Below are 25,817 nucleotides of genomic sequence, written 5' to 3'. Positions count from 1 at the left end.
TGGGGCATATTAAAAGACGCCGAAAGCAAGACAAACAATAAGAAATCGTGTAAGAAAAAAAATAAAAGGGTAAATGAATACAAAGTATTGCTAATACTTATTAATGGGTTTTTCCAGCTGAACTTGATGCTGGACTTTTGTCATTAATGTGGACAGCTAATACCCAGGCATAGCGTTCTAAAAGATAATGGGAATATATATTACTAGAAAACTTAGATAAATAAAATACCACAAAGTTAATGTCAAAAACTTTGCTCTATCGATAGTTTAAAAATTGAAAAAGATCGCTTTTAATGTATACAAACTTGGATATCATCACAAATTTATTAAACAATATCGCATTTAATGTATATCAATTTCATCATCATTCAACGTTCAATTATCAATATTATCGTAAAATAATCGAAAAGTATTGATTATTATAATTCAACGTTAAAATATAAATCTGTTTTATAATAGGATAATAGAACAGTTTTATTTACTTTATTTGTTTGATGTTTTCAATCCTTTTGGTCTGATATATCAAACTGTATATTGATTTATTGCACATATTGTATATAACATATGTTAAAATATCGATTTATATATCGAATTTTGCGACACATATCGATATAGTGATACTTTTTGCTAACCTTAAGGCATAGTGTATTATTATGGGAATTTCTATGCCTTTAGAACAGGCTTTCCTATAAACCTTTATCGTGTTATGACTATAAATCCGTATATTAATTTAAGAATTTTTTTTTTGTCAAATCTCTCTTAATATTTCGTTTTCTATTTCTTTACAGGATAGCCAGGCATTGAGACCCATTGCTTTTCCATAATTTGTTCGCTAGGTTAACAGTTTGATGACTTTCCTGAGAAAGCTGCTGGCGGTGAGAATAGCAACAAATAAACCTGAAAACTTTTATGATTGATACCCCCCTCTATTTCCCCCCTCTCTCACTGTGTCTAGTTCTTCTCTGGCGACATGTGGCGGTGGCAGTAAAAAGATTGCAACACGCACCGTCACCGATGAGGATTACGACTACGACTATGAGGATGATGATGATAATGATGATGATGAAGGCACGCACATGCGACAAACTTGACCTTAATTCGCTGCATATCGCTTGACTATCGACTCGAGTTGGTCACAAACAAATACAAATAAAAATACAAATAGAAAAAAACTACAAAAAATAATATTATTATTGCGTGTGGGGGGGTCTGAGAAAAATAAATAAAAAACGAAGAAAAAAAATTTGTATATATATACAAGTTCGGAAAAATGGGAGCCACAATGAAGAAGAAATTGCCACATTTGCTGGCCACTTAACTTTTATGGCAGCGGCAGATGTATCACCTCTTTGGAACAAACACCTGAAGCGCCTGAACTGCCAGATGATGATGATGATGATCCACCTCCATGCATCAGTACTCCTTCTCTTGTCAAAGTTTAAGCCTCAAGAGATGAGCAGAGAACATATAGACAAGCTTTACGATTTATTATAGTACCAACATATGCATGTTTATTTGTTGTGCAATCATTGCAAAAGGAAAACAATTTATAATAGTGGGTGGTGTGGTGTGGTGTGGCTGTGATTTTATAAAAAGAATTTCAGTTGGCAATAAGACATAGAAATAAATGCCAAAAGCGAGTGGCGCCACCAAGAGACACTAAATTAGAAACAGCTAAGGAGAGCTCACGAATCAACAAGCTAATAGATAGTTTGAGTATCTCAAAGATACAGTTGGCTATAAATTGATGCTGGAATTTAATGCACACTTTTCTGCTTCGCTTGCAATTATTTTAGTTTATATATGTAAAATTCTATTGCAAACACAGTAGTGTGTTTTGTAATCAAACACACATCTTAAACGTATGTGCCATCTGTTTTACCGCCTGGGTTCTTTACAAATTCGTCACGTACTCTCTCACACACATCTGTATCTATACATATTATACATATATCTCTCTGATCGCAGCAGATGTTTCTGTTTAAACTTATCCGATTAACTATACAACAACAACAATTCAATGCAATTACTTAACATTCATCAGCGACAACAAGTTGCAGCAACCGTTTACTTTTCTCATTTTCAATCTGGTTGTTGTTGACTTTGAAAGTCGCCGCGGGTCTGGTTAGATATTTGAGATTTCCGGAGGAGGTGCCTCACTCTTGCAGCTACCTGGGCGCACACGTCGCTTTTCACCAAACATGTCGTGTTGACAATGCAGCAAATCGTTTATCGTTTTATCGCCGGTTTATCGCTTAACAAAGCTGCTATTGCTGTTGCTGTTGATGCTTCTGCAGGTGCAATTGACATTGATCGAGTTGAAGTCGAGTCTCTTTTTGTGGCGCTTCGAGCCGAACTTCAATTGCAATTGAGAAAAACAAACCAAGAAGACAAGAAATATCATCTTAAGAGAGCTACAGACTATGGAATACCCGGTGAGCAAGGGTTACATTTCATTTAAATGTATGAAGTACTTGGTATACAAAATGAAATCTAACATGACAGAATGCACAAGAAAATGTGGTTAGGTACATGTTGCCAACACAATGTGCCTTGGAAACATGATTAGCAACATTTTATAATGTTGGTAATGTAAGGAACTTGCTTAATTTGTTAAATTTTAGACTTCATATGCTAATTTTGTTAACCTAATAAAAACTAGCACATGTTATATGCATTTTAAATTTAGATAAATACTTTTTTGGCAAAGTTATAATCGAGAATACTCCTTAACTGCAGGGTATCTGCACTCCGCCACATAAAGCTTGGGTTTTCTGATTTTCTTCATCATTTTCAGGTTAAGCCACACACTGTAAGCCACAGACAATCAGTGTGGGGCTAATTGAATTGGTAAACGCTGTGCTGAAGGGTTACCAACTCCAATACTGCACCCAAAAAAATTAGCATAATTTTCCAACTTCTTTGAGCCACAAAACCAAAGCCACAGCCAAAGCCCCAGCAACTTGGTCTGCGCTAAATGAGCAGGCAAACTGTTTTAACTTTGGATTTCAGGTCAGGTTATGGATATAGCTTCATTAGCGGATCTCATCAAATATATTTGTATATCAATACATAAATGCGACTGCATTTCCCAAATAAAATTATCCGCTTATATAAACAGATAACTCGTCCAAAATCATGACATAATTCACAATTAATCAGAGCGTAGGAGAGAAGCAGGCAGTTTTGGAGGAAAAATGGGTGTGGTGGAGCCAGAAATTGTCACGAAAACCGAGGAAAACTAGTAATAATATGCAAATTACCACAATATTAATTACTGGGGGAGAAATGGTGAACTCATTTCCCTAAAACAGAAAATTTATATGGTTAGTCAAGTGAAAACCCTCTTTAAATCTTCTCCTTTTGGCCATGTTAGCAGAGTTCCTTTAAGACAAAAGCAAACTTAATTTGTGTGCGGTCCAAAAATAGCAACAGAAAACAGACTGGGAGGGAAAAGAAAAACAACTAATTAGATTGAGCCTGGCCAGCATTTTCCTTTTTGGGTCTCAGTCTCGACAGGAAGATACCAATAGTCGATGTCTGTCAGTGTCAGTTGGAAATTGAGGCACATATTGTTTAGGCAATGTAAATGATATAAATATTTGAGACCCAAAGAGGGACTAAGGAGCCAAGGTCATGGCCCCTTCACCCTAAAGTACAATCAGGGTCAGGATAAGCCAGTTAAGGAAACACTTTTAAGGAAGTTTCTTATCTTTAAAGTACATTAACTAACTAAACCCTTGAAGAACTTGAATATAAAGTTGAATATATTAAATAATATTAATTATAATATTATTTTAACTCGCCTGTGTTGACCAAACGGTCTTTCCCCTAATGACCTGACCCTAATGGTAAACCCTTTGGGCTAATTAGCCTCATTTGAAGTCAATTTCTCAGCGATTTAACTCCAACTAATTTCCACTGGGTTGATTTACGCAGACCGCAAACAAGGCAGGTGGAAAGGGGGAGAGACTTTGCCCACTTTACCCCATGGGTAGGTGGTGGTGGCGGTTCTTGAATGTGAAATAATTTTAAATTATGCTTAATATAGATTTGTGTGTGTGTTTGTGTGTCTGCTTCTCTTGGCAACAAATGTTGCATTGTAATTTTAGAATACAACATCTCCTGGGCCTCTTCGTTTCATAACTGAAAGTTATTACAAAAAATGAAAAGAAAATGAGGAGCTCGCACAAAGGAAATCTTTTAAGCTTTTCCACCGCTGTTGGGGAGAAGAGTAGGGTTTAAAGAGGTAAATATAGCTGAGGGAAATTACTGTCTGTTTACAAAAGGACCAGGCCAAGAAGCCTGGTTCCAAGTCAACAAAAAAAAAAAGGAAACTCATAAGCCCTGGCTTAGGTAGGTTCCTGCTTCTTATTCACTTTTTTTTAGGCGTGTCTCGTAATTGAATTTTTCTAGGTTTTTAAAGGTTTTTCGCCACGCAGTTTTTTTCAGGCAGTCAGGTATATCTATACTTTAAATATGTAAAATATAATCTTAATATTTCAGCTCGATCGATTGCCTTGACATTTTATTTCTATATACTCTTCAACTCCAGTGTATATATAAGTGTAGAATAAAAAAAAAAAACAAAACCCAAAAGCCAAATAGACCATGACAATGTTGTCTCAATGTTGTAAAGGAAAATCAAGCATGTTGTTCATTTTTTTTTTAGCATTTTGGGGTGTGTTCAATTCAATAAAACAAACGGAAAACAAACCAAGCCCGAAAACCCCTTACCCTTACCCTTACCCATACCTTTTCCCTTTTACACATTTTCCCCAATTTCCCCCATTTTCCCTCCCATCAAGCTTTTGGGCAGTTAACTAAAACTTATCCACGTCAATGCAAATGCGTGTGTAAGGGGAAACCCGGTGTGTACAGAAGGTCTCCCTTTTTCAATGTGTGTCACACAAAAAACGTGGTTATTTCAGGGATAATATCACTTTACAAATACGCAAAAAAAAAATGTAAATGATAGGAAATAAAACAGAAAAAAATAATAAGATGCATAACACGCTGGAATATGCAAGCAATTTTAGTGTTCCAGGATTACTATCTTGCCTATTTATTAAGGGTAATCTTTAACGTTCCCCTTTAACTTCTTATCACTCAATAAATACCAGTTTATTCCTTGGTTTGTTACCAATACTTCAGATGCATCTCAATGATAATATTGCAAAGATTCGACTCACCTGTAAAGATACAAAATACAACAAAATAATTTTAATTAGTTTCAGCACAAAGTCATAGTCAAGAGCAAAAAAGAGACTCAATTATTCTTCGATTTAACAACCTGCCAATTACAGTAAAACCGTCAACATCTTGGCTTTTTTAAGGCGCTTAAAAACAGAGAGAGAGAGAGGTAAAGAAATGCAAGCAGACAAAAAAAAAAGGAAGGGGAAACAAAATAAATAAAAAACCAAACAATAAAATAAAACGTGGGCGGGCAACATGCAAATCGAACTGAATTGAATGACAAAGTTGTTGTTTCCTGTGTATTGTGAGGGGGGGCGGGAGGAGAGCGCAACATATGTCATGTCCAGATGTTAAATCAATTTTGTAGATACTTTGCATATACAGTGCGTTTCATAGCTTTAAATTATTGAAAACAAATTCAACATATTTAAGTATTACAATTTTTTAAAATATGTAGAAATTTCATATTTATTACTATCTTAAGATATTTAAGTATATCTTGTAGACCTTCTATTTTAAGACTCTTCTCTTTTGTTTTAATTATATAAAAAAGGTATTTAAACTGCCTTACTGTTTCAGCACGCACTGTTTTAAGCACTATGCATTCGGTCGCCAGCTTCAAGTGAATGAATAAAAAACCACTGACCAAAAATTAATGACTGTCTCTCCCTCGGTTTTTTTTAAACTTAACTATGCAGCGTTGACAAATTGCAATTCGTAATTCATGTCTTTGTGAGTTTCGTTTTCAGTCGTAAGTTAAAAAATTAATTTAACACAAAACACTAACATTTTAAATGCAAATTAACAGGGGAAACTCCCATAGCAAAAAGTGACCAATATATGGTTGAAATATTTATTATTTATTGATATTATTATGTAAATATCATAGGTTTATGTTCAAATTTTATATATTTTGTTAAACTTTTATTATTTATTTAACTTTTTTTTTTAAATATCATATATATAAGAGTATAATCCATTATATCTTCCTGTTCTACGAGAATCAAATAGCAACGCCCGCGACATTGACATTGGAGTGCCGTAAACACGACATAAGATCGAACACAGATATAAACAATTGCAGCACATAAAACTAGATTTATATATATACAATATATATGTATATACAATACATGTAGCCATAAAAAGTAGCAATTAACTCGATTAAAAATGAGCTGAATAACAGAAAATTCTGGTTCAGAGTTGCAATTGAAATCGACATTGATTGATCTGAGCATAATTGTAGAAAATATTTTATATATGTATATATATAACTGGTGACAGGAAGTCATATATAATATATACAAGGACGTAATATATAATATATAAGACATTTTAGCAAACATATACTATGTAATATGTATATAAAGCACTTTAATTAATTACAATTATTTCGGAAATCGTTACAAATACAATCTTTGGCCAAAATTCGGGCCTTAATAAAAGCTATTTAATTATACAGCAATTTTCAAAAGGGAATTTAAGCGAAAGAGGCTGCGGGGTGGAAGCTAACGATGCCAAAGACAATATTCAAATTAAATTCGAATTTAGTAGCTAGTAAAGGTCGCGAGTCTGAGTGCGGAAGGACGGAAAGGAAGCTGGAAGTTTAAAGTGAATTTAAAGCGTTTTTGGTTTATTCCAGAGACAGCGACGGCGGCGAATTAAATGCTCATTAGCATATTCCAAAGTCGGAACACGAGGTATTATGGCGCAAGTGGAGGATAACGGAGCAGGAATGAAGGATATACAGAGGAGTTTCCCGTTCAAGGTCAGATTTGAAAATCAATTAAAAAAAATATATGTATAGATTCCACAAGTTTTTCTCTTAAAAAGAATAATAAAACCTAATATCTATCTACTTATAAATCAATAAATTATACAGATTATCTAAAGCACTCTGGCTTTTCTTGGCAAGTATTCAAGTCGGGAGTGAAATATTCAAGAATTTAGCTGTGTCCTCATTATCTTTTTGGGGAATATTTCGTCGCCAGGATGAAAGGGAAATGTGGGAGCAGCCCTTACTGCCGCCTCCCTGTACTCCCTGCTGGCGTGTCATTCAATTTACATTAATTTAGTTGATGTTACACTCGTGGCAAACCAAAAAGGGCCGCCTCAGAGGAGTGGGCGGGTGGCACACTCGTGGGGCGAGTGGAGCGAGTGGGGGGCGTGGTTGCGTCAAAGGCAATTTGATTAGCGGAAGCTTCAAGCTCCACAACTCGAGCAATGGAAGTCAAAATGAGTCAAGCCAAAGGAAAGGCAGTTTGTCAATCACTCAAATTCATCAGCTTGGGAAAAGGGAGTGAAAATTAACTTTATTCAACTATAGCAATGGGAAACTACTAAGCTCCAAATTTGTATTTGTATTTCAATTGGTATTTTGGATTCAATTCCTGTCCCAAATTGACCACTTTAACGTCTGAGAAGATATTACAATGCCAAAAGGCGCTTGTCTTATATATGTATTTGTATTTGGATCTGGGTTTGTATCCTTAGTAAGTCTCAATGACCAGAAAGTAACTCTGATCAGCAACTATCTATTACCAGTAATCAGTATGTATGATCAGTTACTAACTTTGAACACTAATAAACAATGACTTGCAACTTTTGTAACACAACACATGTCAGAGACTTGGCCGGCAGCAATCACTTCGTTCCGGGGATGTTAGAACAAGTTGGGAATCACATCCAGCTGACCAGTAAGTAACTCTGACCAGTGAGTATCTATGGCCAGTAAGTAACTCTGCCCAGTAAGTATCTATGACCAGTAAGTAACTCTGAACAGTAACTATCAATTATCAGTAAGTAACTCTGAACAGTAAGTATCTATGACCAGTAAGTAACTCTGACCATTAAGTATCTATGACCAGTAAGTAACTCTGAACAGTAAGTATCTATGACCAGTAAGTAACTCTGACCATTAAGTATCTATGACCAGTAAGTAACTCTGAACAGTAAGTATCTATGACCAGTAAGTAATTCTGACCAGTAAGTATCTATGACCAGTAAGTAACTCTGACAAGAAGGTATCTATGACCAGTAAGTAACTCTGAACAGTAAGTATCTATGACCAGTAAGTAACTCTGACCAGTAAGTATCTATGGCCAGTAAGTAACTCTGCCCGGTAAGTATCTATGACCAGTAAGAAACTCTGAACAGTAACTATCTATTATCAGTAAGTAACTCTGAACAGTAAGTATCTATGACCAGTAAGTAACTCTGACCATTAAGTATCTATGACCAGTAAGTAACTCTGAACAGTAAGTATCTATGACCAGTAAGTAATTCTGACCAGTAAGTATCAATGGCCAGTAAGTAACTCTGCCCAGTAAGTATCTATGACCAGTAAGTAACTCTGATCAGCAACTATCTATTACCAGTAATCAGTATGTATGATCAGTTACTAACTTTGAACACTTATAAACAATGACTTGCAACTTTTGTAACACAACACATGTCAGAGACTTGGCCGGCAGCAGTCACTTCGTTCCGGGGATGTTACAACAAGTTGGGAATCATATCCAGCTGACCAGTAAGTAACTCTGACCAGTAAGTATCTATGACCAGTAAGTAACTCTGACCAGTAAGTATCTATGACCAGAAAGTAACTCTGCCCAGTAAGTATGAACAGTAAGTATCTATGACTAGTAAGTATCTATGACCAGTAAGTAACTGTGACCAGTAAGTATCTATGACCAGTAAGTAACTCTGACCAGTAATTATCTATGACCAGTAAGTAACTCTGAACAGTAAGTATCTATGACCAGTAAGTAACTCTGCCGAGTAAGTATCTATGACCACTAAGTAACTCTGAACAGTAGGTATCTATGATCAGTAAGTATGTATGATCAGTTACTAACTTTGAACACTAGTAAACAATGACTTGCAACTTTTGTAACACAACACATGTCTGAGACTTGGCCGGCAGCCGTCACTTCGTTTCGGAGATGTTAGAACAAGTTAGGAATCATATGCAGCTAACCAGTAAGTAACTCTGACCAGTAAGTATCTATGACCAGTAAGTAACTCTGACCAGTAAGTATCTATGACCAGTAAGTAACTCTGACCAGTAAGTATCTTTGACCAGTAAGTAACTCTGACCAGTAAGTATCTATGGCCAGTAAGTAACTCTGACCAGTAAAGATCTATGACCAGTAAGTAACTCCGACCAGTAAGTATCTATGGCCAGTAAGTAACTCTGACCAGTAAAGATCTATGACCAGTAAGTATCTATGAATAGTAAGTAACTCTGACCAGTAAGTATCTATGGCCAGTAAGTAACTCTGACCAGTAAGTATCTATGACCAGAAAGTACCTCTGACCAGTAAGTATCTATGACCAGTAAGTAACTCTGACCAGTAAGTATCTATGGCCAGTAAGTAACTCTGAACAGTAGGTATCTATGACCAGTAAGTATGTATGATCAGTTACTAACTTTGAACACTAGTAAACAATGACTTGCAACTTTTGTAACACAACACATGTCTGAGACTTGGCCGGCAGCAGTCACTTCGTTCCGGGGATGTTAGAACAAGTTAGGAATCATATGCAGCTAACCAGTAAGTAACTCTTACCAGTAAGTAACTCTGACCAGTAAGTATCTATGACCAGTAAGTAACTCTGACCAGTAAGTATCTTTGACCAGTAAGTAACTCTGACCAGTAAGTATCTATGGCCAGTAAGTAACTCTGACCAGTAAGTATCTATGACCAGTAAGTAACTCTGACCAGTAAGTATCTATGGCCAGTAAGTAACTCTGACCAGTAAGTATCTATGACCAGTAAGTACCTCTGACCAGTAAGTATCTATGACCAGTAAGTATCTATGGCCAGTAAGTAACTCTGAACAGTAGGTATCTATGACCAGTAAGTATGTATGATCAGTTACTATTTTTGAACAGTAATAAACAATGACTTGCAACTTTTGTAACACAACACATGTCTGAGACATGGCCAGCAGGAGTCACTTCGTTCCGGGGATGTTAGAACCAGTTGGGAATCATTAATTCCTAGTGATCAAATTTCAATCTGCAATGTTATACAAACTTCGGAGTGCCGAAGTTAGCTTCCTTTCTTGTGTTCAGATAAAATGCATGTCAATATATATTTCTATCTAGAGATGTTAGTATTTTTTATTTTTAATGTCCTTATGGGAGCAAACTTGAGAAATTTCAGTCATATATCTGGATTTTTTTAAATGGCTACATTTAAGAGTTATATATACACATGTATATGTTTTATGATTCATTAAAATCCCCAATGTGAGTAATTGACATACAGAGGAACTGAAGTCTCAGGGTCAATGGCTGAATCGCCCCTTTTTCTTCACACAACTACTTTGGAACCCCTTTTTCCGCAATTATCGGAATCAGCTAAATAAATGAAAACAGAATTCTGCAAATTCTGTGGGAGTGTATGTGAGTGTGTATGAAGGGAGCAGGAGGGGAGGAGAATTTATCAGGAAAGAACGATTAATGTATATAGTTAATGGTCACGACTATGGCATGCCCTGCAAGGAAACCAAAACTTCTTACAAAAAATACATCATAAAGAAAATCTACATGGAAAAGATTAATAATCATTAATAATAATTTAATAACTTAAATACTTTTGATATTTTCCAGCTATGACGAAAATGATCACAAAGTTTGCGTGTATTTTCCTTCCCTGAATGGAAATGTTTTCCATCGAATTTTTGCAACACTTTGCCGTTTTCCACGGACGGCATACTTTTGTCAATGAAATAAAATAATGTGAGTCACCTGGTCAGTACCCCGACAAACGATGAAGCGAAAGGCACAACAAAACGAGTGTGTGAGAACGGAAAAGTGAAATATGTAAAATTCGCAGTGGCCAGCAAAAGAGTCGGGAATCAACTGAAGAGAATGCCTCGACTATGAGTTACCCAATGATTAGTCTTCAAGTTATTTCATACTCATATTTATACTAATATAGATTAAGTAAATCATATTTTAATATATTTTTGTTCACGTCATTAACAAAATGAAATTTTGTTTATATAACTATATACACATTTTATTTAGTTATTATTGACTCATTTTTAGGAACGTTAAAAACCATACTTGCATAGTTGACCACAAATCGTGTATACTCTTAGATATTACAACAATTACTGGGTATGAAAACAAACAAGAACCTTTGGCAGAGAGTCGAATGAATCAAGAGAAGCGCTAGCTGATGAAAGCGATAAGAGAATTCAATGGGAAATAATAGATAAGGGTTGGGAGTACAGTAGACGAAAAGAGATAGAATGAGAGAGAGGGAGAGAAAGAGGGATAGAGGGAGAGAAAAGAGAGTGGGATAAATAAATAAAATATGGTGTACTTATACATTTCCAGGAATTACAATTGATTGCCCATTTAATGTTGTCATTAATAAATGCTCACTTGGGATTATCTTTTTTCAAGATAATACAAAATATACATACATATATGCATTATAAATATTATTCTAGATTTCTTAATGAAATATATTTAATACCTGGAAAATACTATACACCATAACCCTCTCAATTCAGAATCACGCATGCCTTGATTCTGGTTTTAACTTTGAAGAACCTTTTTTCCCACTTTAAACTTTGTTAAAATGTTAATTTGAGAAAAAGTGTACATATGTATTATTCGTTCTTTAATACATTCTATATACATTACACTTTTGTACATTTCCTAGAGACCTGGTGAAACATATTTAAGTCAAGGACGTGACTTTTATAGCAAGTTTGCCCTTCGGCACGCAGTTCAACTTTTGATGATGATGATGATGACGTAGCTACTTTTTTGCATTCGTCCACCTACTCAGTTGAGGTTTGCCCATATATTTTGTATACACAACGATAATTGAAGAGACCCAAAAAAATAAAATAACTAAAAAATCAACCATCCATTCAAGTTCAAGTCGAAATCGAAACCAGTCACATTTTTGTTTACGGCACCTGTTGGGGGGAGTCAAAGTCGAGAGGTTCCCCCCGTTGAGATTGGGATTGCAAATGTTGGCAAAACTTCAAATTGGTTTTAAGGGGGTTGTATTTGGGTTTGGATTTGGGTTGGGTCTTTAATTACAATAATATTTGTGCTCATACTTTTAATAATCATTTCCCATTACAAGTTATTAAAGAAACGGCCTTGTATGCCGTGTATTACACGTGTTGCCCTTTCATCTTACATTTCTTTTTGCATTAAACTTTGTTTTTATTGTGTTTTGTTTTTCAAACCATTATTAAATGCCATTGTGTTGTTTTGAATGCACTTTATTCACCTGGCTAGTTTATTTTTCTTTTTTTTTGGGCAGATTCAAATGATTGGGTGCAGCTTTTATGGGTTGGAAATTGTTTTGAGAGATTGCCAAAGAGGGAGTGTTTTTGGCAAAGGACCTCAATGGTGAAGGTTTCACCTCTTTTACAATAAAATATAAAAAAAATATACATTAGAAATATAGGAATTGATATTTGCAAGATTTTTTAAAAGCGTTGGGAAACTTTAGCCCAGAAAGTCGATTAATCATGAAAATCAAGTGGTGGAAACGAAAAAACAAAAGCGTTACACAAATTTCCCAAAGCATAAATAAAGAGATAGAGAGAGGAGGCATAAGTTAGCTGGTCTAATTAAGATCTGGCATAAAAAATGTGTGGTAAAAATATATATAAATATAACTGGTAATTGCCAAACCAGGAAAATAAATCAGAAATGGACTAATTACCTTAGGCATTTGTGAAATCTAAAATATATTTCAAGTCTTTCTTTGGTTGGTTTAAAAACCTTTTTAAGCTTAATTATTTATATATGCATTAATGGTAAATTTTTGGAAACCAAACAAAACCTGCTTAATATATATATATAGCAAAACTGATAACCAATAAGCGTATATAATTAGAATTGTGACAGAATCATTTGATTTGCATAAAAATGTTCACTCCATAAAGCAGACTTTTAATATAGATACTTGATTGCGTATATCTATATTTATATATAGATATTTTGCACTAACAAATACACTTCAGACACCTTTAGAATGACCTTTCTTATGAACCATTTTCTACTACAACTATCTTAATAATATATATTATTTTAGCCTTTAAAAAAACTAAAAACTATATATTATATACAGCATTGAAAGAGCTCATACCCTTGCTATGATTCAAAGCCCCCTAGAAAACTTAAAGTTCACAGATCTAGTGGGATATATATACAAAGACATTAGGAGATGAAGAGATGAGGTGATGAAGAGATGAAAAAGATGAGGACCATGACCAGAACACAGCCTCTGTTGCTCTATTGCTCAGTTCCCAAGAACAAAACAATATTTATGAACACAAAAAATGGCACTGAAATGAAAAGTGAAGCAGTGAAAAAAACCACAGAGAGAAAAGCAAAACGCAAAAATAAAGAACTTAATACACTTTAAATGAGTCGCAAACTGGTGCCGAGTGTCAAATGGGTTATCTGGTAATGTCTGGTCGCATAAAAACCAACGACCAACGCGAGTTCTCAAGATCACAGCATTCGCAGACTCGAGGGGATCACTAGAGAAACAACTTTAACAAAATAAAAAAGGGAAGCATATCCGAGAGATCCGCTCTGCTGTGGCATTCAAGGTTAATTGTGCAATAATTTATGAAATTTTATGAAATGGCAAATGCTGCGACAAAACAAAGGCGGCTCAGGCTAAATAATTAACATACATATATATAAACAGCCAGCAAATGACCAGCTGTATGTGCTGATTCTCCTTATAAAGTCAAGCCACAAGATGCAGATACACAAATCCAGATATACAGATACAGATACAAATAAATTCAGATATACAGATACAGATACAAAACTTCTGAAGTAGATCAAAGATGGAAAGGCTCACACAAATATATGGTTTTCCTAGTTTGTTATGTTGTTTAAATCGAAAAGAATTTTGCAAGAATTAATTTACTAAAGAATTTAATATAGAAATTAAACTAGAATTTAATTCAGAATTTAATAAATAATTTAATATAGATTTTACAACAGAATTCCATTAGAATTGATATGAATTTCATAAATAAATGAGCTAATTCATCAAAAACTGTATTTTTCCCAAGCTTTTCTTTAATAAAACATACTGAGTATCTTCATTATTATTAAAAAATAAAATGGAATCAGAAACAAAAAAATAAATACAAATAAATTTAAAATAAAACCCCAAGTAAGGGTATAAAGAAAACAAACCGAAATACACTTATAGATTCTCTTTGGATAATCTACAAAATCTCGCACCATTTAAAAAGCCATAAAATAAGCAACAACAAAAATGAAAAAAAAAATACATTTAGCTAAACTTCCGGAAAAAAATAAAATAAAAAGAGCTGCCAGCAAATATTTGTGTTGAAAGGTTCAAGGCATCTTTTTCTCGTTTTTTCGTATTTTTTCTCATCTCTTTAGCATTAAATGATATTTAATTTGCATTTATCGCTAGGCAGCCGCTGACGAGGTGGCAATTTTCGGGGGGGGGGGGGGGGGGGGGAGGATGTGGGTGTGGGAGTGGGTGTGGGTGTGGGTGTAGGCGGAGTGGGTGGGTGGTATGGGTGGCTGCCAATTAAGTTTGACGAGCGAGGAATGAGGCGCAAGATGACATCCGACGAGTTCAAGAAACCGTCGACATCTGACGGCAATGAAAATGCGGATGACGCACCACCAAATAACCACACCACCGCCGTCGCACCACCGCACCACAGTGCCACCAATGCAAGCAATTATTCAGCAAAAATTAATAAACAATTTGGCTAGCAGATCTTAAAATTTGGCCAGATTGTTTTCATGACCCTGACAGGGGTGAAAATAATTAATAATACAAATTATTTGTTTGTAATTACATTTTTGATTGATTGAATTTAAATTTCAATTATTTTTAAAAGAAATTTTACGACTTTATAAATATATTTAAAAAACCCTTAAGATAATTAATTTTCTTTTTATTAAAAATATTTAAAAAGGGTAAGTATGACAGCTAAACCAAATATCTAATCCCTTAGAGACTATAAACAAATAACAAACATTTTTTTAACAATTTAGATGGGAATTATATGGCTTTAAAAAGTGATTTTTAAAAGAAATTTCAGAAAAAGCAACACAAGTTAATTTTACAATTAAAATATTACTAGACAAATAATTAAAAACAACTAAAAACCACTGTAAACTTAAAAGCAATAAAAATATCCGTTAATAAACAGTTCGTTCATCAGTGTCATAAAAAGAATACAATTAAATTAGCTGTAAAAATAATGAACAAACGCAAAGAATTACCAAAGACACATATGGCAGACATCATAAATTATTTTAGCATCTCATTAAAATTAATGCTCGACTAAATACAGGAAATGGCGCATTTTTAGAAGTATTCGCTTTGTTATTAAGTTGATTTAAAGAAGTTTTTAATGTTAGTAACAAGAGCAAAATTTGTTTTAATTTTCTAGTTCGTTTTCTTTGGAAATAATAAAAGTGAAAGGCAATTTGTGAACTTTTTAAACCCTTTGCTCCTTTACTTTGTGTATAAATCTAATTTTTTGTAGCATTTTCTGTTGATTTATTTAACTGTGGGTGACCCAGCCAAAGGCGGGGTCGTGAGGTTACCTCGAAAATGGTTTTTATTTAATTAGAAAATGCAAAGAGGGGACATTGAGATAGAGAGAGAGAGGTAGAGGGAGGACGTGCTCACCTCTTTTTAACACTCATCTCACTCGCACTGCTGATGTCAGCTGCATTTTCATCTCATCTGCGGCGACTGACTCATCCGAATGAATCTGGGATATATTATGTATATATATATACATTTGTTTTGGTCTTTGCCAAGTTCTAGTCGGACCGGCAATAAATGGCCAAAAGCAGCAGAAAAGCAAAAATACCAAACAATCAGAAAAACCGCTTGAATAGTCGAGGGTATTCAGATAGATACAGGAAAAGCATTGATAAAAATTATCAAATATATGTGCATATTATATATTCAAAATTACATTGCTAAACCTTGACTTGACTGTGTTTAAATATATTTTTTAATTGATTAGAAGCGTGCCAGGGAGCTTGAAGAATTCCCCTTTTCATGGCACTAAAATTCCCAATTTTACAGTACGAAAATATCTTTTAATGTTTTCTTGTATACAAAACCCCATATAAATTGATATATTTAAATGAAAACCCTCTTGTTCTCTCTGAGTCTTCTTAAATTTTAAAATAAATACCCTAAAAGTATCTAAAATTCTCCCTATTTAATATAAACAATACCCTGAATAAACCTATATTTGCGACTGCTTTTGTACACCAAACTCGAGCCGTGTGTGTGAGTCATTCAGGGACTGCAGTTGGACTCAACGAGATGAAAGGTACTGTGCGAATCGAGTGTACCATGAGTCATTGTCAAAAAACTCCAAGAAGGAAGATTAATGGAAGGTCCACGGCGACCGTTAGTCCACTTACCAAAAGATCAGAAAATCAAGATTGTTGGTGGTTATAATGATGAGAATTTTCTCTCATGGCGTAGGCTTTCTTACTCACCTGAAATGAGATGGGAGAAAGGAGAGAAAAGATCACAATTAGCACAAATACAAATAAAACAAAGACCAAAAAGTGCAACATATGTAGTAATTTTTTGCTTATTTTTAGGTAGAAAGTAAAAGCGCTAGTTGCGTGTGGGCGTGGCAAATGAAATATTAAAGAAAATAGACAAAAAACTATGTATATGTATCGCTGGGGAAAAGTGAAATGCTTTAACCAAACAACTAACTTACCAACCAGCTAAGCTGAGCAACCAGGCAACCCAAAGAGACAGGGCAAACTTTGGTGGAACCAAAGTTAATAACTTAGACCCCCAAATGAAAGTGAAAAGGGCAAATAAAAGTAGAAATAGAAATGCAAATGGGGGGCAAAAATGGGAAAAACCAGGCAAATGGTTAAATGGGAAACACCAAAAAGGTGAGGAGAGGAAAAAACTGTGGCCCACTGACAAAATTACAAATCGATAGACAAATACAAAGGGGGCAACACCTCACTCTCTCTCAAACAGAAAGATTTTTATGTAAATCAATTCCTGAATCAATAATATAAAGAAGGGAACTAGTCTAGAAACGTTATTTATAAAGATTTTTATATGACAAAATTGTCCATAAATAAAAGTTTAAAAATCACATAACTCAACCAAAAAATCATTAATTTTAAATTGGAAAGCTTTCCTAAGTTAGTTTCTATTAGCTTAACAAATCTGCATACTCTATTTAAAATTTAAAGATTTCAAAATTTTTTCCAATTTTTTTTGTCGAATTTTAAAGATATAACCCCTTAAAAATTTTGAAAAAATTTAAAAATGTTATTTTTCTGCCGGAGATGGCTAGATCGACTCGGCTGTTGATGCTGATCAAGAATATATATGATTTATAGGGTCGGAAATGACTCCTTCACATCGTTTCAAGCTTCTGACTAAAATTATAATACCCTGAAAGGGTATGAAAAAGAAATCAAGAAATGATTTCAGGGCTTAGATTATTTAAATGAAAACATACCTAGAACATATATTTTAATTGATTTAATAACCTTAATTAACCTTATCATTTCCCTCAAGTACTTTTAAAAGTAAGTAAAATAATAACTCTGTGCTTTATTATTACTATAAAGATTAATGATAATAATACATTCATTAGCATTAAATGAATTTTCATCTTATCGCCTCCTTCAAGTAATTTAATTATTAAGTAAATAAAAAGCCTTGTTTTTCCATTAATATATATATTCATAATTATTCAAGCTGCCTTGAATCCTCATCACCAGCTGGAATCAAGAGCAACAGTTGTCCAAGCCTGTCTGGCAATAATAAAAAAAAAAATCACTCATTTGTCACTTTACATTTTTCCATTTCCATTTTTCCTATTTTATTATTTCTACTTATTACAATGGCAGTTAAAATAAAACAAGAAAAGTGCCACCCAAGTGGAAAACAAAAGACAAGCGTCACACAAAGGCGTCGAGTGCCAACGCCTCAGAGTAACTGGCTGTCGAAATCAGTAAATCAGTGGCTCAGTAACCGAATGAGTGAATGAGTGAGTGAGTAAGTGAGTGAGTGACTAACTGAATGACTGACTAACTGACTAACTGACTAACTGACTGACTGACTGCTTCAATTGGCATCATCGTTACGAGTGATAGAGAGCAAAGGCAGTTCTATCAGCGAGCCAGCAAAATGTCAATTAAAGTGCGAGCTGCAAGTAATTAATGGCAAACGAGCAGAGTCCAAGCTAGAAATTAACTCAAATGCAAAGAAATTTGTCTAAAGTTTATATTTTTTAAAGGTTTAATTGCTGCACCATTTGTTGTGTGTTTCCTTTTGTATTTTTGTCCCTTTTAATGTTTATATTTTGATAGGTTTAATTCGAATTTTTGGATGTAGTTTCTTTTCAATTTCTTTCTTCCTTTTTTTTTTAGTTTAAAACCTTTGATTATATATTTTTGGAATTACTTGGAATCGATAGCCTTGACAGCTGTGCACAGCTCGTGTCGTCGTTGTCGGTGGAATAAATAATGCATAAGAAATCGACAAACATCGACGGATGGCAGATGTCGAACGAACAAAGTTAACACTTTGTCCGTGACTTTTCAATTGCTTTTCCCGTTGTAGTTTTCCCATTTCCCCGCCGACCCCCTCCCTCTCTCTCTCTCTCTCTCTCTGTATATCTTTTCAATATACAATGTACAATTCTTTTCTATTTTTGTTGATTTTCCAGTTGTTTATGTTCTTTTTTCCTGGCTTTTTGATAACAAGGAAGTCGACAAGGTATGAGTACCATCCTGTGACTTCCTTGACACTTTTTTCTTAGAGATAATAAAACATAATTCCTATCCTCATTATAAATATAGAGTCAAATGTTCTGGTTTTTAAAGCTCTATTTCTATTGGTATTAATCACGATTCATTAGCAGCAATTACACAGTCAAATGGAGAACGGAAAATGTGGGGAAAGCTAAGAAGCTAATTATTAGAATTCTTTTGAATACATTTCTCCCAAGTGCAAAATATGTGCAAATGCAACTAGTTCTCAGCAGAAACTTTTCTTTATAAATATAAATATAACACGCAGCTGCTAATTTCTTACAGGGAACTAATAACTATTCACCAAAAATAAATATATAGAAAGACAGGTTAAGGTTAAGGTGGGTTAAATGCAGGTTAACTTCAGTTCAAAACTCACAAAAAAAACTATAAACAAAAAAATATATACATTTCGGTTGAAGGTCGCATTAGGTAAATATTTTCTTGTTTAGCCAACAAAACTAACATTATGCAAATATATTTTGAGCAACACCCAAAACAGCGGTAACAATAAATACAAAACTCATTGGTTTGATGAACGTTCCAAAAATTTTAATTAGGGGAATTAACTTTACATTATTACAACGAAGATTTATATTTTTATAAAGGTCAGAGAATATTTAAATAAACAAAAAAGGCAAAGTTCAAAGCCTTTTACAAGTCGGAAATCATGGAAATCAATTTCTGATTGCTTGTTTTCCCACCCAAAAATTATTAAACGGTGGTATAAATCAATATAAATTAAGGAAATGTATATTAAATATTCATAGAAATGCCTCAAGGGGTCAATTAGGCATTAGTTAAATGCTATGGCAGTTCTTTCTTTCTTAGCCATACAAAAGGTTATCATTTTCATTTAAAAATTACTTTAAAAAGGAAATGCAAAAAGAGCAAATGAAAATTGAGAAAACAAATGAATGGAAAAATGGCAGCAGGGTCATTTGAACCGATTAAAACGTTTAGCTCATTTGGCAGTCAATTAAATCTACGTTCAATCAATCCTTCTTCAAAATCAATCGACTAGAACAAGACGTATTAGAGAGAAAGATTGATGAAAGTTTAATAAAGTCATTGATTAGGGAAGATTTTTTAAAGTTCCATAATTTTAAAGCCTATCAAATAGTATAGAAAAGTAAGAAGCATACTCGTCTAGGAGCTTGCAGGGGCTTCAGGTAGTGCCACAGGGTTTCGAGTGTTACCAAGCAACCAATTAGCCCACTCCATCAGCCTCATCATAGTCGAGCATCATTAGCATTGGGCCTCTCTCCGTTGTTGTGTGGCGTAATTAATGGCTTTCCCGCTAGTCAGTCAGTAAGTCACCCAACCACCCACTGCCAGGTTACTGGAACCAAAGTCATAAACGGTACCTACACTGAGATAATCTTAGGCAATGTTTGAAATTTGCTCAGTATTTCAACTGAAACTAAGCTAAAGTTATAGATAAATAAATAAACCTATGCTGTTATAATTTAATGTTATATAGAACTATTATTTTCCTTTAATTTCTCTCAGTGTTGTTCTTGTTTCCGCACTAATTGGTTACATGGGAAAAATGGGCCCAATGAGGTTGTTGTTGCCTCCCATCATGGCTCAAATTCATCGATGGTGCAAAGTGTTCAGCCGCACATGTGTTTGCCTATGTATATATGCGTATATATCCCGATTTTTAAGTACATACATATATTTCAAAACAGACGTCAATCGACTGCCCTGACCCAAATATCTAATATTTTTTGCGGCCTCTGAGAGTAGTTCAATATTATTAATAATTTATCATTGCAAATTATAAAGCAAAACAGAATAGGGATTCAGTTTTTCAATACTTGTTTGCTTGTTAAATATATTTTGAAAATTATATATATAATATTTAGACATATACCCTGTCAAAAAGCAGCCAGCTAAGCTGTTAATTAAGTGCAATCAATGGAAAAGGTTAATGTTAAATATTTGTTAAACATTTTGCAGCAACTACCTCTAAGCTAGACCCCCTTCTTCCAACCAAAAAACATTATTTTCAGGTTATTCCCAGCTCTGAACCTGGGTCTACAGCTTGGCATTTGCGCCTGCGCTGTATTGTTGCATGATTGATGATGCCACAAAGAACAAACCCGACGACAAGAGAAATAAAATACTATGAATACCCCTTGAAGCAAAGTTCAGAGACACACCAAGTGTCAAAGCAAAAGTTGGGGGCGATGTGAATTTTTTCTTTAACTTTGTAAGCTAAAAAATAAATAAATTAACAGCTAAGATCAGACAACTAGAAGGGCTGTCAAGGGATTTTTAATTAAATGGATTTATAGTAGGGAAAAGGACTGGAAGATAGGCATGGAATAAATATAATGATTAATAAATCTTTTATATTTGAATGCTAGAAAGTCAGCTAGAAGAAATCAAACAAATTTCTCATCAACTTGGAGAATCAACTATGATGTATATTATAATAGTAAAGAAGACTTCAGGATAGGCTAAGATATATATAACACAACTCCTGAATTTTTTGTTTACTACAATCTTAAGCAGAAAATCGATATTTTTTGGTTTAAAACATATTAAAACTTTACTAAAACTTGAAGAATCAACTAAGTTGTTGGCGTTAAACTCTTATTAGCTTCTTCATTTAACTTTTCTTTCTTTTTTTGCAGCTTTGCCAGCTTCCTCTGAGCATCGCGCCTCTGGGCCTTCGTCCAAAGGGCAATCTTTAACTTCATCCGCTCATTGTGGGTGGCCACCTGTTTCTCGGTGGCGAGCTCAAACTCTCGTATCTGATTATCGCTGTGCAGAAAACAGGGACGGAACCGACGGCGTAGCCACTTTTTAATGCCAATCCTCCATTTCTTTTTCTTTTTAGGAACTTCTGCCAGATCCATATCCAACTGCTCCTCGAGATCGATTTCATCAGCAGCAGCGGCAGCCGCAGCAGCAGCATCAGCAGCAGCAGCAGCTGCAGCAGCATCAGCATCACTTGCAGCAGGTTTTGTTCTTCGGCAGCATAACTGTATGCAACGGCCAATAATTATAAGGATAATCAAGATGACAGCACCTATGATGATTGCCAGGAATAAAGGGCCATCTTTATCTTCCGTGTTTGCTTCCGCTTCCGCTTCCAGTTCCCTGTCCAATTCCCGCTTTAGCTTATGACAGTCTATGGCAGTCATTTCCTTCACTTCCTTGTAAACAGCCGGAGTATCGTAGATCCACCACAAGGAATATGGATTGATCGGTGCAATTTGATAAAGGAGAAGATCTCTACACCTGTCGTACACCTCATTCATCCATCGAACGCACTCGGGTCGGTTAATATCTATATTGCAAATAGGATTCATTGCTCAAGATCATCAAGATCACTGGTTTTATAAGTTTCTACTACTTGTATGTCACACATTAAAAGATTTGTATATATATAAAGGCGAGTGAGTGTATTCAAACATCCCACTATGATGGTTTGAAATTGATATAGAAAATATCTGTAGAATTGTGTGTAATACTTTGGTCTTTCTGACCTTTTAACGCTTTACCTTCTTTTTCTTCCTATTATTACCATCACATGCAAAATCACGTAGTGACGAAAGAAACTGTCATAAAAATAAGATTGAAATCTCTGGGAAAGGCGACGGTGTCTTGAGCTTATCTTTTAGCTCTAGCGAAATCTGAGAGGTTGAGATACTGAGAGAAAGGAGGAGATATATTTTAGGACAACGAAAAGCAATCTCACCTTTTTTTTTATTCTAACAAAACAAAATATTTCTCCTTTCTCAAAATTTATGTTTTTCAATTAGAAATTTTTTAATGAAAGCTTGCTTTAATTTACTTAAATTGCAATGCCTACTTTTACAGATTTGTCTCAGTGCATATATATACAGTGACAGCTGAGAAGATTTACGTTTATGTCTTTTTAGCGATGTGGTAATAAAAAATTGTTGAAAATAATTTAAAAACAGCAAAATACATATAGAAACTTGCCGCCAGTTGTGCTCTTAATTTCTAATGATTTTTTCCAGCTATCTTACGAATTAACTAAATAAACCATATTCCTTGTTAAAAATAATACTCCCCACAAATTTTAAGGTATCTCAATGAAACTTTACAGTTAGTCTTATAAATACTCTCATTCTTACATAAGACGAAACGGGCCAGATCAGACGACTATATCATATAGCTGCCATATTATAACTTTTAGAGTTTTGAAAATATTTTTATCTAATTTGATTCATAGCTATCTATTTTTATTATTATAAAATTTCGTTTAGTTTTATAAAAATCGGAATTCTATATTAAAAAAAACTGCCAGAGAAACGGTTGTTGAATGGAGAGGATCAGTAAGTAAATTTGAACAGTAAGTACCAATGAAGATTAAGTAACTATGATCAGTACGTAACTATAATCAGTAATTAACTAAGAGCAGTAAGTAACTAGATCAGTAAGTATCAAGGATCATTAAGTAACTATGATCAGTAAATAGCTATGATCAGTAAGTATCTATAACCAGTAAGAAGCTATGATCAGTAAGTATCTATGCCCAGTAAGCAACTATGATAAGTACCTATGACCAGTAAGTAAATTTGATCAGTAAGTATCTATGACCAGTAAGTAACTCTGATCAGCAAAATGTATATGACCTTAAGTAACTTTGATCAGTAAGTATCTATGACCAGTAAGTAGCTATGATCAGTAAGTATCAAGGATCATTAAGTAACTATGATCAGTAAATATCTATGACCAGTAAGTATCTATGACCAGTAAGTAACTCTGACCAGTAAGTATCTATGACCAGTAAGTAACTCTGAACAGTAAGTATCTATGACCAGTAAGTAATTCTGACTAGTAAGTATCAATGACCAGTAAGAAACTCTAACCAGTAAGTATCTATTACCAGTAAGTAACTCTGACCAGTAAGTATCTAAGACCAGTATGTAACTCTGACCAGTAAGTATCTATGACCAGTAAGTAACTCTGCCGAGTAAGTATCCATGACCAGAAAGTAACTCTGAACAGTAAGAACCTATAACCAGTAAGTATGTATGATCAGTTACTAACTTTGAACACTAATAAACAATGACTTGCAACTTTTGTAACACAACACATGTCTGATACTTGGCCGGCAGCAGTCACTTCGTTCCGGAGATGTTAGAACTAGTTGGGAATCATAAGTCCAGATGCGTGAGTTTTTTAGAGCAAGTTATTTGAATGAAACTATGAAGTTTTCTTCTATATAATTTTACTAGTATATAAGTCGGAGCATGGCAAATCGGTGGACTATATATATACATATATATAGCTGCCATAAGAACGATCGGAACATTTTAAGAAAACATATAACTTTTCCAGTTTTCGACAGATTTTCATGAGATTTAATATATAGACAATATATATTAATTAAGAATTTTGTGCAAAATTTTTATAAAAATCGGACTACAATATTATATAGCTGTCATACAAACAATCGTTAAAAATAGAGGATAAACCAAATGGTTTTAGACATATATATATATAATTTATATTGTATTAATTTCTAGTGATTGAATTTCAATCTACAAGGGTGTACAAACTTCGCGGTGCCGAAGTTAGCTGCCCTTTTTATTTTAGTTGAACATTAGGATATTTATTTAACATTAACAAATTTTAGAACAGTGGCAAAGGCTTGGATAATATATATTCTTTACCCCATTTTTGTGAGCAGCTCGGCTTTATGTTTATCCAAGACCCGCAGCTTCTGGCTGAAATGCTTCTAAATGGCAAGTTAATGAGCTCAAGTGGACGAGAGGGCAGAGACAATAATAAAATCAAATAAAACTAAATTGGATCGCTTTCCTTTTCGATCTTTTTTAATTTTTTTTACACCCGCATAGATACACTGAGAACATGGTAATATTAAGTGTGAAATTTATACAAATTTAGCAATAAATGTGTGTAAAATGTAGAGAATCTAGTAAATAATTATAATTTTAATAAATTTTAGTACTAAATATGATAATAAAATTTATAAAATGAACTCTGTTGGCAAAAGTCAACAAGTTAATTCCTTTTTGTTTTATTTTCTCTTGTGTTTCCCACTTGTGAATGGAATAGAAAAAGAAGGGAAATGTATGGATAGGGCATTTCCCATCAATTAAACTGACAGCAGCAAAAGGCCATTACACGCTCATCAAAACACTTAGCACGCACACACAACAAGGCGGGGTGTGTGTGGGTGTGTGACAGGGCGGTGCATAGAGGGCAGGGCTGACCAAGCTAAAAAAACACCACGTTGACCGGCCTGCGAAAGCAACTCTAAAGATGCAAGATTTAAGGCCAGGACTTGAATCACAAAACAAGTTAGTTTAAGAAAAGTGTGAGATACATATTTACTTACTAACTAATTGAACGCTATATTAAAATATTTTAAATATTCAATCAGCAACAACATAAACCTCCTCTACAGTTCTATAAGAAAATTAAACCCTGCTCTAGAGTTCAGTATAGAGAACATTTATCGTTTCCCCCGGAACGCCTAATTAAATTATCATGAATTGAAACCATATAAAACTGCACGATTTGACAATGAAACAAATAGCTTTTCATTTGTAAGCCCATAGAGGGTCAATGTTCCATTCCAAATTGCATTTCATCGTTCAATTTTTCAATTGCAAGTAGTTCATGGACAACTAATTAATCTCCTCCCTTTCCACCTTTTTTTATGACTTTGAGTCACTTTACTTTCTTACAATCGGTGGCATTCGCTTAATTGAAAACAATCGAATTCTAAAACGATGATTGGCAGGCAGGCAGCAGGCATTTTTCATTTCCTTTT

The 25,817-nt window shown here is 34.3% G+C and overlaps 2 protein-coding genes and 1 long non-coding RNA gene across 5 annotated transcripts in view; 1 reads left to right on the top strand and 2 right to left on the bottom strand.

Moving 5' to 3' along the window:
* The window catches only part of LOC110184410 (rho guanine nucleotide exchange factor 10), an 87,923-nt gene that overhangs the window by 16,438 nt on the left and 45,668 nt on the right, over positions 1 to 25,817 (bottom strand). The gene's annotated exons all lie outside the window — the stretch shown is intronic.
* On the top strand, positions 2,097 to 7,088 carry LOC147645137 (uncharacterized). Its single transcript, XR_015270407.1, has 2 exons — positions 2,097 to 2,435; positions 6,839 to 7,088. It is a non-coding gene; the product is annotated as an uncharacterized LOC147645137 (long non-coding RNA).
* On the bottom strand, positions 21,561 to 22,693 carry LOC147645136 (uncharacterized). 2 transcript variants are annotated; one of them, XM_086826966.1, is made up of 2 exons: positions 22,546 to 22,693; positions 21,561 to 22,331 (listed from the first exon to the last, which is right to left on the bottom strand). In XM_086826966.1, exon 2 carries the CDS (start codon positions 22,300 to 22,302, stop codon positions 21,610 to 21,612), a length of 693 nt encoding a protein of 230 aa, XP_086683092.1. In that variant the 5' UTR covers positions 22,303 to 22,331; positions 22,546 to 22,693; the 3' UTR covers positions 21,561 to 21,609. The 2 variants fall into 2 exon arrangements, with proteins under 2 accessions (XP_086683092.1, XP_086683088.1); XM_086826962.1 differs by lacking the exon at positions 22,546 to 22,693 and having other exon boundaries at positions 21,561 to 22,477.

The sequence above is a fragment of the Drosophila serrata genome, unplaced genomic scaffold (assembly GCF_035046125.1).
Source record: "Drosophila serrata isolate PLE 108 unplaced genomic scaffold, ASM3504612v1 contig_8, whole genome shotgun sequence".
Lineage (NCBI taxonomy): Eukaryota > Metazoa > Arthropoda > Insecta > Diptera > Drosophilidae > Drosophila > Drosophila serrata.
The sequence above is the reverse complement of the archived record's forward strand: the minus strand, read 5'-3'. Positions and strand labels throughout refer to the sequence as shown.

Bases quoted from the DNA above. Each gene is read 5' to 3' on its own strand.
- LOC147645136 (XM_086826962.1), bottom strand. From the start codon at position 22,353: ATGAATCCTATTTGCAATATAGATATTAACCGACCCGAGTGCGTTCGA.